At 37.9% G+C, this 17,262-nt stretch overlaps 1 protein-coding gene across 12 annotated transcripts in view; it reads right to left on the bottom strand.

The window, feature by feature from the left end:
• The window catches only part of dlg1b (discs large MAGUK scaffold protein 1b), a 146,603-nt gene that overhangs the window by 65,717 nt on the left and 63,624 nt on the right, over nucleotides 1–17,262 (bottom strand). For 7 of the 12 annotated variants that reach the window (XM_067363952.1, XM_067363954.1, XM_067363956.1 and 4 more), the window contains exon 4: nucleotides 16,613–16,780. In XM_067363952.1, coding sequence (XP_067220053.1) covers nucleotides 16,613–16,780 — 168 coding nt within the window. Of the gene's footprint in view, nucleotides 1–10,491; nucleotides 10,609–16,612; nucleotides 16,781–17,262 lie in introns of all 12 variants that reach the window. The other 5 variants (XM_067363948.1, XM_067363950.1, XM_067363951.1 and 2 more) reach the window with 1 other exon arrangement.

The following is a 17,262-nucleotide window of genomic DNA, read 5'->3' as shown; positions in this document are numbered from 1 at the left end:
GGTTGCTTGAGGATGGAGGTGGATGGCGAGTTTTGCCTGAGGTTGACTCGTGCATGGGAGTCGTTCCTCTTCTCACAGCTGTCTGCTCTCCGGCAGCCATACTCATGGCCGGAGTAGAAGGTCGTCATGGTCGGAACGTGGACAAAACGTTAAGAGACGGAGTCAAATTTTAGGAGAACAAGGTCGACGTTGAGAAGGCTGCTGTGTTTTGGTGCAGTGCCTTGGCAACAAACGATTGGAGGGAAATTCAGCCCAGTCTCTCACGCGTTGGTGTGCGAGACGATCCTCTTGCGCTCTGTCTCTCTCTTTCACCCTTCCTCTCATCTCTTTGCATTCTCATGCCAATTAGAGAGCTCCAATGGGCAAAGGCATCAGGCGTGGAGGGGCTTTTTCCTGGCATGAATAATCAATGCTGAGCTCCGATTCACATACAAAGCCAGCCTGCCGAAACAGCGCCAACACACACAGAGCGACTGTAACCTGGCATGAGGGGGATCCATAAAGCAAACAGCTCCTGACCTGCATAATTAAGAATATCTGACTTCCTTGGATTCCTTGAGTCAGCATGGCGTTTGTGGGGAGCTTTTCTCTGATGTTCTGTGTGATCATAGTCAGGATGAATAAAATATTATCTATAGAAATTCTCTTTAAGCCGACTGTACATTCGATTTTGATGCCTGAAATGTGCAAATTTTTGTTTGTGGTCTGAATTTAATTTTCATTTAATCAGTCACTAAATAAGAAAGGAATACATACAAAAGAACACAAAATAATGTATATTACATATGACCACTTTTGTGACAGATGGCTTACCATAAGTGTATAGATGCAAAGAATCTATCCTTTGGGGATATTATGAATAGATAAATGGCCTAGAATAGCTGCGTTGACATGACAACTCGGGCGTTTGGATTGGAGGCTGATTTTATAAGTGGATTTGAATTGATGAGTATGAGTGTGCCAAGCTGTTAACAACCACTGCTTCTGCATTTAGAGTGGTATGTATGTCAGCTAGGATGAACAAAGAGCAGGTTAAAATGCAGTTTAATGATGTAATGTTACAGTGCCAAGCACACAGCATTAGCTTTACGAATGAAGTAGTGAGACTCAGCCTATCTATTTGTGATCTGAAAAGTGCTGCTTTTAACCCTTTGAATGATTCAAAAAAGATTATAATAATAATTGTATTAGCAGTATAATGGTATTATCAATAATAATACTGAGGCTCCTGTAAATCATGGTTTAAACTTCTTAAACCTTGCTCATTTCAGGTGCGAGAGATTTAAATCCAAAATTTCAAGGAAGTGGTCAGGATTCAGATCAAGTTTACAGCAAGCCATTTCACCTTAGGAAACAATGCAATTCCAGTGCCACCTACTGGCCACACAACCAATAAAATGTTCTCTACTAACACACAGTACCAACAACTGTAAATTGTAAACGTAAAATACAATTTAGTATGAAAATTATTTTTAATTCCAATTTTAAAACCATACATACAATGTTTTTCCACACGCAAATATAATGACTATTGGGAATCACTTCAGGTGATGTAGTGCTAGGATGAACATCACCAAGGTATGCCCGAGTCATATTTCATTATATAAAAAAAAAAAAGGGAAAAAGAGAAAGAAATTAAATTCAATTTTGCTTTAAGACAAATCAAACTATATTCTAGAAAGAAACTGAGATTTGCTTTAAAGCATCGCTTTATGTGAGTGTACAATATGTATGCAGATAAAGTTAGATATACTTGTCAGTTAACAAGTGGCAGTGCATTCAAGAATCCACTCCTTCTGTAGGTTAGAAGTTTTAAGTAGGCAGTTAATAATTTTTTATGAGGTGATATGTGGGATTATGAAATCTGATGTTTTGTTCAATTTATAGCAATTTGGTGTACTGGCAATCCTAATTATTATTTGGTGATGTGTATCACTGCCATAGTTAACAATATGCATGTAAATGGTGTTTAAGATTGGGGTCATATCGCCCAGCCCTAAAGCAATTTAAATGAAAAGTTAATTGAAAGTCATGCCATAATACTTACATATTCATGCATGTTCAGAGACTGTGTTTCTTTTACACTGTATGAGGTGGATTCAACTGTTCAATTATCTCTCTGACCTTCAGCTAAACTACTGTTATTTGTCAAATCATTTTCAGCTGACTACAATTACAAAAACCAAAACGAGATTTTGGGCAAGATATTATGCTACCGCATGTACTGTAGTGGCATTATCTGTGCATTATTAGTATGTGTGCTGATCACACAGTGTAAGGTAAAGCTCAGTGATTAAAGACAATTAATAGGATAACTAATCACATGGCCTGTCAACTGACAGCAAACACTCTCCTGGCAATAGCATTGCAACCATCAGTGCTGCAAAGTGGAGCCTCAATTGCTTCACAATTCACATAATGCAGAGCTCTGACTTCATCCATGAATTCATGCAATGAAACCAAGCAGTGTTCATAATAACTGATATCTAAAAGTATTTTAGAGCATTTGGGTGTGTCTGATATAATATAATAATATAATATAAGGTTACATTTTATTTTACAGTGCCGTAGTTACATTGTAATTGACCCTTCGCTAAGCCTCGCCCGAAAACCGCCACAGGCCAATCGTGGTTTAGCAACCTTTACTAGGTCTGTCAAGCTTTCGAGTGAGGGAACATGCCGAAGCGTTGTGCCTATGGATTGTGTTAACCTGATACCCGGTACCCTAAAAGTTTGGACGGGGTGGTGGATTTTTTTTTTCCCTTCCTGAAACCTAAAACCCAAGGAGAGAAATGCCGGTGTTATGACAATTTGTGCTACCCTGTCAGATTTTGCTACCTCCCATTGAAACAGTAGGTAACGTAAGCTAAATCTGAAAAATGCTAACGTTACCCATCAGATTATGCTTCCAGCTTGATATTAACGTGGTCTATGGCTTTATTAACATCTACACCTACCCCACCACCAAACCTACCCTTATAATAATGCATATACTGTAATTTTGTGTTAGCTAGCTAACTCAGCACATCATTGCTTGGAAATAATGACGGTTCTTTGTTCATAATGCATATATTTGAACGTGAAATAAAATGATTAAAGGCAAGATGGAGTTTCGTTAGCCTTGCGTGCTAAAAATATAAGCGGGAGAATGTTATCATTGCAAAGTGGTCAGGCTAACGTCTTGTGTTTATTCCACAAGACTTATGGATAAGCTGTTGATTTATAGTTATTAGGTTATTTTCACAAATTTTACTTAACCTGCTGTGGATGAACAAAGCTTTTTCTCAATAAATTGTGCGTTTCCCAACTGAATGGTCAGCGTATGAGGCTGCTGCTGTTCGCGCTGGGAGCTTTAGCTTCAATTTTGATAAAAATTATTTTCTAATCGGTTGCATATTATGTCGTGGATATATCCCTTAAATGCATACTGCAGTCCCTTTTGGCTTGCTCTCTCAGATATTTCACCTGTTCGCCAAAAATGACTAATTATCTCCTTGAAAATGTCTGACACCGGTGCATACATACTGTAAATGACTTGCCAGACGCGAAAGCTTGACAGGCGTAGCAACAGTAACTAAGGAGGGCGGGGCTTAGCGAAGGGTCCATTACTCAAATATGTACTGCGTACTGTTAATTAACTACATGTACTGTACTTACTATAGAGTTACATTTAGGGTTAGGATTTGGATTAGGGTTAGTTACTTGTAACTATGCATAATTTACTGTTATTACTAGAGTAAGTACATGTAGTAATGTGTAACTATGGTACTGTAAAATAAAGTGTAATATAATATAATAAATATAATATAATATAATATAATATAATATAATATAATATAATATAATATAATATAATATAATATAATATAATATAATATAATATAATATAATATAATATAATATAATATAATATAGGGAGTTTTGTGTGCTTTAAATTAAACTGCTTAATTTTTTAACAAACTCCTCTTCATAAAGTTCATAATCTTTCATAATAATCCGTCATTATAACCATAGGTCTTGAGACAAACAGCCAAAACAATTTCAAACATCTGAGTAAACATGAAATATTTTATAACTTGAAAAAATTATACAAAAAACAAAACTCTCACTGTCAATAGTATAAAAAAAAACCAAAATACTTGGCACTGCAGAGTGGAAGTAAACATTGAAACATATGCATAGCACGTTTATTTGATAGAGAAAACTTGTCATTGCCAACCAAGAGTTGAAAGCCTACATTATCTCTTGATGTCTGTGTCCCATGGCACTTCTGCATGAGCTTGCAGAACTTACCTGACTTGTCCTTGATATGATGCAGTCAGTGAAGGTATTGAGGCGGGTGAGGGTAGCAAGAACTCGGCGCCAGCGGGATGGGGTCTGTTTTGCAGTCTCCTCTGAGGAACTACGTATGGACCACTGTCTGAGCTTGGATCCAGATGAGCCACCATGGGCCGAACTGGTGCTGCTGCCTCGACTTCCCCTGGAGTACAGGGTGTTTCCCCCGAAAATGTAGTTCATCACTGCAAATATACTATGGAGGCAAGCCAGTCACTTCTCAGGAGTGTGTCGATGACAAAGACAGGAAAACAAATCTAGCCAAAGTCTAAGAGCTTTTCGAAACAACTTCCTTAATTAAGAGTGTGGCTTCCTGTGCTGGCCATATCAAGAGTTTTCATCAAGCCCAAGTGTACTTTGTACTCATGACCCTAGATACTCCATTCCATTCCATTCCATTCAAGACTTGCTCAGCAAAACAGCAACAACCATCCAACACTGCTTTGCTTCAGATGCACCACAGAAAATAAATTAGGATTAGAAAGAAAAGAAGAAAGTAAGTTTTATGCAAAGCTATCTGCTCTTTTATCAACCACAAGAAGCTGGGGAAGCAAACTCAAAGACGCTGATCAGTAGCGGGACAAATTACAAGTTGCCAATACTTTGTTCCAGTGAAACCATCTGTGCAATTTGATGTGCTTCCAAGATGCCAAATTTAAAGCCCATCGAATGATTAACAGCTGCCTGTCCAAGTCAAATTGGGAATGTCACAAAGCCCAACCAACAATGTTTCCAAGTGTTAGAAACTGAAGGTATAAAGTGAAAATTGGACCCAAACATGCTTTATTCCAAAATAAAGTTCAATCTCCATTCCTCCGAGAAGGCTTTCCCATACCATTAAAAGTGTAGTAGTTATCAGCAATTAGACCAAAAAGGAAGATTTTTGTTTTTGAAAAAGCACAGAAAGATAATGAAGTATTCTCCAGGTCCGGATCAGTTGGATTACCATTTGCTGTGGATGTAGTGCCCAATCTTTAACAGCGGCACTCAGAAGGAACCTCTTCCATTCAACAGTTCCGTAGATGTGCCACAGGTGCCGGATGAGTTGGCTGATTTTGTCACCAGGCTCTGCCTCCACTCTCTTGGGAGCTTAAAGCCATGGCAACTGCTCGCACATCTAAGAATGCCAGCAGGATTTCCCGTGCAGGCTCCGGTCCCCTGTCTCGCACCAGAAGCCACAGTAAACATGCTCTTCGGCTTCATCTGTTGACATATTCATTAGTGCAGTAGAGCCTACAGCAGGGACTGGATGGTACGAAAACATTATCATTCGCATGTCAACACCATGCTGGTTCAAGCGCTGTGATAGTGTTGCATCCCCTCATGTAATCAGATAAAGCCTTTTGCACATAAACACCACTGAATTATACTGAAGAAATGGCTTGTCTGGATTTAGCTTTAACTATTGACGAATTACTATTGAACGAAGGGTAAGACGGCATTCCAAACAACAATGCTAAAGCGCCACCTCCCTCTGAAAAGATTGCCAATAGATATGGCAGGACATCAATAATACATTCCAAATTATCCCTGAATACACTCTGTGCATGTATAATGAGATGCCAGCAAAACCCATTTAGAGCCGCCTCTCAGAACCGAGCCATCCTGTCAACTTGCTAATTGACAATTAAACCACCACCCTGCAGCACTGAGCAGCACGGAAATTCCACACAAATATTAGTAACTGATGGATCTAACCGCCTTAACATGTTAAGAGTAAAGGAATGAGATAACAAAAAGCATGTGCTCGTGCAACTGAAACAGCTACTTCACGAAGGTAGCATCTGACTCTTTCTGCAGCTAGAATGGGCACCTAATGCTGGATATCCGTTTTCAAATCTTCCATAAGCCACACAATGGCAGACAAATTAGGCCAGCTATTGACAGGGTCAGACTACATGTCAGCTTCTCAATAGATGTTGATAGCAGAGTCAGAATCCACAAATGATGTCTTGGCTATTCCTGTCACCACCTTTTCTCTGTATTCAGTCTCTGACGAAAGCCTGTTGTGTTCCAGGAGCATGAAAGAACTGCTGCTGATGACAATCTTGACCAAAACTATAACCCATGAATTTACTTTTATTAAAAGTGATACTTAATACACTAATGCACTGAGATGCACCAGATTAACTATTGAAGCACAAAAATGATTTACAGGTTCCCATCTCAAATATGTGCTCATGTTTGGTCTAATGTAGGTTCTAAAGAGCTGAAATATTGGAATATGGAAATTATGATGCTGTAATAATATAATTTTATTTGCTAAACTTTCTAATTGACAATAGTTTTTTTTACAGGGCTATAGACTAACATTTGAGAGTTCAAAGTACATATGGCAGCATCAGCACTTGCTTTAGTAGCACCTTTTAAAATAAAATAACTAAACTAAATGAATTGTTAATTTAAAAATTTAAACTTTCTGACAGTAAGCGCTAGGACACTACTCGTGTTAAAATTAACTACTGGTTTTCCATAGTATCATACATTTGAAGATCACAATATCCACAGGTAAAACCACACATAGCACCTCATTACCAAGGTAATAAAAAGTAACGACTTCTGTGGTATTGGTTATAAACTAGGGCTGCACGATATATCGCATGAGATTGTCACGCGCATTTCATCAATAAAGGCGGTTCCCTGGTTACCGCTAAATTGCCATCACCTGCTTTCAAATGCAGCGGCATTTAATAGACAGAGCCGTAGATCACTGAAAAGCCACGCAATATCGCGTTCATTATCGAAGGTGATTAATCTGCGATATGAATGCGATATTGCATGGCTTTTCAGTGATCTACGGCTCTGTCTATTAAATGCCGCTGCATTTGAAAGCAGGTGATGGCGATTTAGCGGTAACCAGGGAACCGCCTTTATTGATGAAATGCGCGTGACAATCTCATGCGATATATCGTGCAGCCCTATTATAAACAACAGTAGCCTAAAGACATTTAGTATAAATACAAATGCACAAAAAGCATAACAAAAATTATATTCCATTATTCATTTAATTAACCTTAATAATTATAAAATTAAACATGAATATCACACATTTCTGCCACAGTACCATGGTTACAGTTAGTGTTGTACATAAATCCATGGTAAATGTTGGTGATTTGTGGATTGAAAGATCTTCAAACTGGATCGCGTTGGCACAATGTTTGTCCCAATTTCAGCATCAGTGTTGCTGAGAATGTCAGTGCTTTTTCATCTGGTTTTAAATGCGTTAAACAGAGATAAGATAACTGAACTCCCCCGAAATGTGGTATTGGACATGACTCTGACAAGACTAATCTTTTAACGATGACAAGATACGTATGTGTATAAGATATATGTTGGAGCACTGCCAACAAGGCTATGGCTCAAAAAAAAAAAAATAATAATCTCGAATGATTATTTATAAATGAAGTTATCAGTTACTGGAAACAGTCTACTACAGAATTGAATCGGGAAATCTGTATTGATTACCAGCCCTGAACACATCACATCCCAATTCTGAGGATATCTGTTGAGTTTTCAAAGGAGTTTTGTATGCAGATTCCACAAAGGCCTACTGCTAATGGAACATCCGTGGACATCCAAACACTTGGATTTTATATCTACCCTATTTGGAATGCCATTTATTTACTCACTTCTTCAACCTGAACAATGACTGGTTATCTGTTGGGTTTTAATGTCCAGTATACATTTAAATTATACAAATGTAGAAGCCAATAGCAAAGCAATTGTGTTTTCATAGGGACTGAAAGTATATACACACAAACAAGCAAACCAAGAAATAGGTACCAAAACCAAAGCTACCATGGGTATTTAAACATGTAACATGCATCATTTAGCGACTAGGGACCATAACAATAAATCTGACGTGTTAAATTTCCAGCATGTTCGACAACCATGATTGAATCAGTGGCAAAGCACCGCTGCCATTTGCATCTGTAACGTACACGCTTTGTGCAGTGCACACCGTGTGTTTGTGTGTGTGTGTAAGACACAGCGAGCACTGCTGCATGACAGAGGCACGCAGGTTGCCAGGCAGCAGAGGGAAGAGATATGTGCCTTCACATTTTCTCATTGAAACACACTGACGTGCCGGACATCACACATTCACGCAGGTGACTGCCACAATGTAAATGCAGATCAATGCTCATATTTCACACAACAAAACAAAGGAATTGACTGTGGCCTTACGAGACAGTCTGTCAATCAGTGCCTTTCAGACTTCATGACGTACTAACAAAAAAATGACGCTACTCTGCTTTGTAAATACACCTAGCTCACGATTATGATTATATGGTCGATTCAGTCTTTTGGGTAAAAAACACATCTTACTTCCCACAAATCAGATTGATGCAGTTGCAAATGATGTAGAATAAATTGTTGTATACAAGGCAAATCAAGTAACTTCTGTCAACATCCAAAACTAAGTTTAAGCATTTATCTTCTGCTTTACCAAAAGTATTCAATGCCGTGACTGACACGTAGCATTCTCTCGTTGCAGAGTTCCAGACCTACCAACAAGTGCAGACGCCGCCTCTTGGTTCTCCTGAGGGTACCCATGATCCGGCGACCCATCTTTTTTGCATACCACACCGAGTTGAGCATTGTGGGCTGAGGCTGGAGTGTGTGTGTGTGGGGTTCAGGCTCCGGTAAAATAGAACTGGTTTCCCGACTCTGACCTGCCCCCCTCCACCTCTTCTTACGCAGGCATTTCAAAGCCAGTTTCTGCACATAGTGAGTGCCAGCGACAAAAACATACGGTGCAGGTACCTACGAAGAGCTGCATGCAGGGAAAGAGAAAAACACAGGCTGCCTGACGCACGTAAACTGCAGCAGAAATAAAGCACTTTACAATCTGTGCAGCCCCCAGTAACGCTACTCGTTTCACCTTCTCTCTCTCTCACTGCTGTGGCTGATGCAGTTCCTGGCACACTGATGCGATCGCGGCTGTGCAGTGGTGGGATGCAAGCTCAGTGCAGACGGATGCAGGTGCCTGCGTTCGTCTCTTCCAGCTCAAAATGAGTCAGCAGGAAGCAGAGAGAGTGAGACTGGGTGCTTGACTTGGCTAGCACTGACTGCGCTCCTCTCTGACTGCCTGAAAGAAATTAGTCCAGAGGTTTGCGATGCAGACAGTACTCCAAAGCTATGCCTCTCTGATAAACGGCTGCAGTGTCTCTATGCTGTGTTGTGATGAAAGAGAGGACGATGCTTTCCCCTTCTTTCTCACATTGCCTTGGAGATGAGGCAGGGTAATATCCTTTCCTGTGCCTGTGGAAATTCCTGGGTGGTGGGGGATGGCACTTTGGCACCTTGACCTCTTCGCATTTGTCGTGCTCTCCTAATGCTTTCTTGAATGTGCGATAAAGCCATTAAACTTTGCCTCATGGGGAGATTTATCAGTACTGACGTCACTGACGGAAAATGGGAGGCAGCTCAAGGCTCATGATTTGTATGAGAAAAGTGACTGAAGGACACAGCCTCACCTCAAACCTATACAAACATTGCCTCATTCTTAAAAGCATGTGGCAAAGAAATTACAAACTGTTTCTAGACCTGAATTTATACATTCACCTCATATATCCCAAGACCTTGTTTATGTGCAGTCAGAAAAGGAGTATACAAGAAATTTGCCATCATCATATAAAATTACCATTCCATGCAGTAATGCAGGATTTAATCGGAATCCAGAGCACAAAAAAACACTGGCCATGCGCTGTGGAAGCAAAGGTGCTTCCATGCATGACAGCATGCACCAACAGATAACGAATGCAACAGCAAAGCTATCACTTCCACATACATAGCCAAACAACTGTTGCATTTAAAAACACAAGTTGATCATTTCACTAGAACCCAAATATGTAGATTACAGCCTCATGCACCGATAAAAATAACATACTGCATAAATACAAACAGGAAGGACAAACAAGAGGTACTGTAATGTACCCCTAGTGTCAGCATCAAGCCTGTCCGATAAAATGTATGTGACTCATCATGAAATGATGAAAAGCTGCATCGACCAGCCACGCTCATCACATGGAGATGACCGACACCAGACCACATATGACTGACAGCCATTTGACAAACACAGAATCGGCAAGCCACAGATACTACATCAGAAGCACATAAAGATGCTTGCCCACAGGTCGGAGAGGTGACTGTTACCTGGACGGTCATAGGACTTTGAGGGTATGGGTTGGAGAGGGGAGTAGTAGGAGGCGGAGGACTCTCCTCATTCACTACAGTGGATGGCCCATCAAAGATGCATTCCAGCGACTCAACCTACAGAGGGGCATTGAACTCATTGTATTACAATACAAGTTTGACTTCAAATTGCCATTGCCTTTCAAATTTACAATTGCATCATAATGAGAAGAGGATAAATACAAGACAATAGGACAAAATGAGGAGTAAGGAGTTAGAGCTAGTGAGCTGTTCATATAGTCATCAGTTTGGGGCGTCACATGCATGTTTGAACGTTCTATGATACCCAAAAATGCAGTCCCTAGGCTAGGCAAGCTCACTAGGTTTTGAGACAAAGCCTAAGAGTCAGCAAACAGAGTGGTATCATAAGGACGATTATGTTGATGGAACACAGACAGTATATAATCACCAGGATGGAAACCTTTATCCCAAATGGCAACTATGAGGAACATGCAGACTGTTTTAATATACAAAGACACAAATGTATGCTATACAACTCAATGTAAAACACATTAATATATGAAAACACTCAAATGTCAGTGTCTAACCTAAATAGAACAGGCCAAAAGTATGTATATCATTGATACATCATGACCAGTTGCAGCAGTTTGAGACATGTTCAGCTGCAATGACTTCTATGTAACACTAGGTGGCAAAAGAACCCACCACTGCGTTGGATTGAATATATCTATATATATATATATATATATATATATCTATATATATACCCTCACAAAGTATCCCTGTAAAATTGTTACATGACAAATTACCGGGTCAATATCATATAAACGTGTCCGCAACAGAGAAACAGAATAAAAAATGTTAACAACACATTCTTATAAATGTACTCTTTGCATTAACATTCTTTTCAAATGGTTTATACAAGTTTTAAGAAAAGTTTACATTTAATGACTTCTAAAATGTTGTGTGGTATAACCATTAAGAATATGTTGGTGTACATTAGTAAAGTTAAAAACATTATATATATTATATATATTATATATATATATATATATATATATATATATATATATATATATATTATATATATTATATATATATATATTACTACTATAACTTTACGGATTCTGCATAGTCTTCAATTTTGGTTGCATCCCATTACTTTTTATTTTGTGGACAAAAGTTTAAATATTAATAAAGAGAAAATCAGTTTTGATCATTTTTTTCTAATAGTAAAGATTATACCAAACTATGTAATAAGGTTAAAAGAATGTATTTTTTTTTCTTAATTATAATATTGCAATACATCATAAGAGAGTTCTTTTCAAGTCATATTATAGAAAATAATTATGGAGAATGGGTTTTTAAAATGTATTTTAAAATAAATTAATAGATATCACAAAAAAAAAAAAAAAAAAACAGAAAAGAGCATTGTGTCATGGACCCTACAACAGATGGTGATTGACTGAAGAGATCAAATGTCATCAACTTGTCTATAGCTCAGCTTCATGAACATACTCTTAAAGACACAAATGTACCTCAAACATTTCATCAATTTAGAAAACATAACCAGCTACAGTAATCATGTAATCATCTATACAGAAAATACTGTGATTGACAGTAAGGTTGCCAAATCTTCAAAATTACCAAAGATTAATGATTATGAATTGGTAATTGAAACATTTTAGTCAATCTGAATATTAAGGGGAGACATCCATCTAAATGTCTGTAGTTGTTATGACCATAACTAACAGTACAAAACAAGCATCAGGGTACGAGTGCCATTTAGAACAGTGGCTCTAAACCACCATGCAAAGGGCCAGCTAGAGAGCCTAAAAGGCCCAGATATACTTTCAGCGCTCTGCTCTGTGTCTCACACAGTTGTGTTCGCACGGCTTTCAAAGAGTACTCAACCGTGGATGAGCATGGATTGTTGACACACGCCAAGTACAATTTTTTTATACTCTTCCAGAAACCAGAGGGCAGCACTGAGTTGTGTCATTTACAGGACGTTCGCTCAGAAAGATAAAAGTAGCGGAAGTTTAGTGCAAGTACCAAAACAAAAACGATGGAGCAAGATATGCTGCTTTGTTTACTGGGCTGCATGTGGCCCTCCCAATAAAAAAAAATTACATCACACATACAATGTGCAGACCAAAGTGGAAAACAGATGGCCTTTATACTTTATACAAGTATACTTCCAAGGGAGCCACAAGATGACTTATGCATGAAAGTATGCAAATTATTATTAAAGGTTGGTTCACCTTTTTTTTCTAGGCTTGATTGTGTTTATGAGGCACAGTTTAACATGTCTTAATGCTTCATTGTTTTAAAAAATGCCATATTTTTCATATATTCTACCTTTATTCTACACTACTGTTTCCATTGTCATTTGAAAGGCCGGTTTGACTTCCTGATTCTATGATAACACTCCCTCTGAAATACGCAATGGGCTCAGATTGGTTAGCTGTAAAAAGTAACATTCTCTCTATTATATTTCTATAATATTTAACTCTATAATATATAATATTTCTTTATATTTTCCTTCAAGGATAGCATGGTGGCTTGATGGGCGAGCACTGTTGCCTCACAGCAAAAAGATCCCAGAGTTCCGGCTGAGCCAAGAGGCCTTTCTGAGTGGGTTTCCTTTGGGGGCTCCGGTCTCCCCCACTTTCCAAAAAACAAGTGTGAATGACAGTGCAAATGTGAATCTGTGCGCCCTGTGATGGACAGGTGATGATCACCCACCTGTGGCCCGAGATGCTGGGATATGCTCGAGCATCCCTGCAAACCTGCAGAGGATAAAGCAGTTTGGAGAATGGATAGATGGATTTTCCCTCAATAACTATTGTTTTTACTGAAGAACAGATTTCTGGAATATAGAATATAACTGTATGAATTACAAAATGAATCATGGTCAATTTAATATATTAAATTAATTAACCACTTTAATTCAATATATCAATAAAAGAAGTTTTAAAACAAGCAGTTTTGTCATAATTACAGCAGAAATACAGGAAATATCTTGTTAAGACTGCAGAAGGTCTGGACTCTATCGCAGCTTTCACTGGCCAAGGACCACCCAAGAGGACGTGTGACTGACATGACCAATCACAGCTTGTTTTGTTTCACGTCAGCTTTAGGGGCGTGAAAATATAAAGTCGATGTCCCAACAATAACAGACCGGCATGTGAATGAATGAATGAATCTAATAAATGATTCATTCAAGAACGTTGTGCAAGTTTACTGCAACAATAGAGCTGTAACTTTCACATACTTTTGAAAATCCAGTGTTTATTTGATCCTGGTAAGCGCTCGTTGACACAGTTGAACACTACAGTGATCTCCTTCCACGAGGGTTGTTTTTTTACATTTTTGATAATACAATACACAAAGCACACAAACCCATCTTCTTTAATCTAATTTTGACTGTTAAAGTTTTTTTAATTTGACACAATTAAAAATTTTACTACACCTGCTCAAAAGCATTTTTTAAATTCATGATTAATCTTGCATTGCATAATGTGTGCTTATACAAACCACAAGTAAATCACATTCATATATTTAATATGGACAAAAAAATTTTGTTTGCAATTTCAAGAAGGCTACAACCTGTTGAGTCATTCATACAGGTTTTGTAATGAAAACTAGTCTACAATTAAGAAACCCTTAGAAAATAGTAAACATTGAGTTTCCATGTGATTCATTTAAAATACTTAATTTATTATTCCAATATCCAAATATGATACTAAATCTCACAGAAAAAAGGGTTTCTATTTGTACCGTGCTGTCTTTGAATTATAAACAAGACAAACATTCACTGAATAAAAGGTTAGCCTATACAAACATATTTATAGAAAACAGTTGACAATGAATAGAAAGGACCAATAAGAGCAAACGCATCGAGTATTCAAGAATATCAAGAAGTTAGTCATATAACGAGGGGTAGTGATAACTAAAGAATCATTTACCAAATCCGGGATTTTGTATTGCTGTCGATTTGCAGTCTCTTTTTATTGATAGGCTGTACGCATTTGTCAATCATCCCCTCTTGCTATTTAGGGAAATGAACTCAGATTGGTCGAACTCTTTTGCTGCATTTGAGTACTAGGCGTGCACAGAGGAGTCACCGGGTTTTTGCGTAGTATAGTATGACAAATCGTACCAGCGTATTATGAGGTCAAAATGAGTACCTGGTACGCAAAATGCGTACATGTTGTCAGGTGTTCCCAATGGAATTTCTTAGTTAGGAACACTTAATATTCAGTAATATTATGGATTTGACTTCACTGACACTATTGGAGGAATGACACCACTGTTGACACCACTGACACCACTGTTTTCTGCAGAGATGCTTTATAGCTGTTTCAACTAAGTTTCATAATTAACGATTTTGCACCATCAACACTGTTTTTAAATTGAATTGACTCAAAGTGAATAACACAATTAATAAGGCTGGTTTAAAAATATTGATTTCTTGATTTTAATCGATTCTCATTTTGATGAACCAATATTGATTCTTAAATCCCAAGAATCAATTATTTAGTCTATGGTGTTTTCAGTTGTTGAATGAACAAAGCTTTGTAGCAACGCCCATCCAATAAATCGCAATAAGCTTTTAAATTCTGTCAATTTTATTACGAAACTCATACAATAAATACCATTTTGGCACTCTTTAATGTGGCTTGACCAATTGCTGTAGCGCCTCAGTTCAAGCAAAGCGGCAGCATGAAGCGCTTGTGAACTGATCATCTCTTCAGCTTTACTACTAGTTACAGTGCAAAATAAACATGAATGAACATCAGAAGGTATATTGAAAGATATAGTACAGCTTACCAAAATCCATATCATGTCTTATGTAATCATTCAATCAGTGTTTCAACCGTTAGTAAACAATGTCACGTAATGTTACATTTACCTCAGAAAAGCCTTTTAATGTCCATAAACTTGTTAGTCTGCCAGAAAAATAAACTCTAGAGTATATGCACTACATTGCATACCGATTGTATTTTTTACTTAACCTGTTATTCAATATTTAATATATATTTGAATAAATCCATTGTTTTTATGACCGCCACTATTTAAATCTGAAAAAAAGACATCATTATTGTCCATTATTGCCAAACTAACAGGAAGAATTTATTTTCACACATTATATGAATTCTATTCTACACTATTAAATTAGCCACCGAAAAAGAGAAACTTGTGATATATGGGAACCTGCAAACTTTCCTTTAGAAAATGAAAACATACTAGACTATTATATCAAAATATAGTTTTAGAACTAACATTTTAAACTCATGCAAAATGGCACATAAGAACTTTTCTGAGTAATAAGCAAAAAAGAAAAAGGTTGAATCATGAATTTTAAATAATGAATTTTGAACAAAAGAACTGTTTCTCAGAAATTAACTACACTTCCCACCTCTATTACCATCTTTGCTGCTTATGTTTAAATCAGAAATGCTACTAATACATTTTAAACAATACGTTACAATACATTTCAAAGGCACTCATCTAAAAACATTAAAGATGTGTCCCATCTTTTATGTATAACTGCAATAAATGCTAAAGCTGAGAGAAAGTGTGTGTGTGTGTGTGTGGGGGGGGGGGGGTGTTTTTGTGTCCACTGTGCTTCATATGAGCTTTAGCGGTGTGTTTTGAATCAATGTCCATTTAGCAATCAGAACCATTCGGGCTCTGCAATCCCCTCTGTGTTATAAATCACTTTGTACAGTAATAATGAGAATCCCACTGAACCAAGTGCATGGGTGGATTAAGAGCCAATCTAGCAAAATCATTCTATTTGCCCAACATTACTTCATTCTGACCGCATTGCATGCTTTTGTTAAATGTGTTCATTTTGATCGCTTGTGGCAAAAAACAAAACAAAACCGGTAGCAGTACTATGGCTGTCCGGCTTTTTTCTTGTAATAATGCAAAAAGAGGAAGCCATTCTAAAACCTAAAACGTGTTTGTGTCTTGTGTATGTAAAGAGCGAGGCACACTCAGTTATAACAAACTGTATGGCAGAATTTAGACAATGAGGTGATCAACAAGATGGCATGTGTTAAAACGGGTGAACCGATCATGAAGTCTAGATTCCAAGACCAAGGCCTACCTTCATTGGGGAGATATGTGCATGTGCCACATAGCCATGGACGTTCTCAATCTGGGAAAGGTTCTTCTCGGCCACTTGGACCAGCTCTGGTCCAGGAGCCTCATCAGTGAACTGGGGCGAGCTTTGCTCCTGTGGAGTTCCTGTGTCTTCATCATGTTGTCTGTATTTCTGCAAAGAACAACAGTGACCAGTCAGAAAAGATGAATGCTTGAGAAAAGATTTGAGAACTTTGAGAACTTCTTGGTTTGCATTGATAATGTAGACACAAAAATACAATTTCAAAACCCAGTGAGCTTCCTACAGAAGCAGAATTTTAAGCCAACATAAGCACGCTTCTGATATGAAGGTTGTTCTAAAAGGTAGGTAAACTTAAAGGGGTAGTTCACCCCTAAAATTAAAATTCATTAATTACTCACCCTTATGTCATTCCAAACTTGTAAGACTCGTTCAGAATACAAATGAATATCTTTTTGATGATTTCAGAGAGATGTCTGTCCCTCCACTAACTGCTTTTGCAACGACCACTTTGACGCTTCAAAATATAAGAGATAGGGGTGTGACGAGACGGGTATCTCACGAGACGAGACGAGATTTTTACACACTATTTTTAAGAAATCCTCAATGGCGAAATACATGACTAGAAAAAATAT

The sequence above is a fragment of the Chanodichthys erythropterus genome, chromosome 16 (assembly GCF_024489055.1).
Source record: "Chanodichthys erythropterus isolate Z2021 chromosome 16, ASM2448905v1, whole genome shotgun sequence".
Lineage (NCBI taxonomy): Eukaryota > Metazoa > Chordata > Actinopteri > Cypriniformes > Xenocyprididae > Chanodichthys > Chanodichthys erythropterus.
This window is presented reverse-complemented; position numbering and strand designations above follow the sequence as displayed.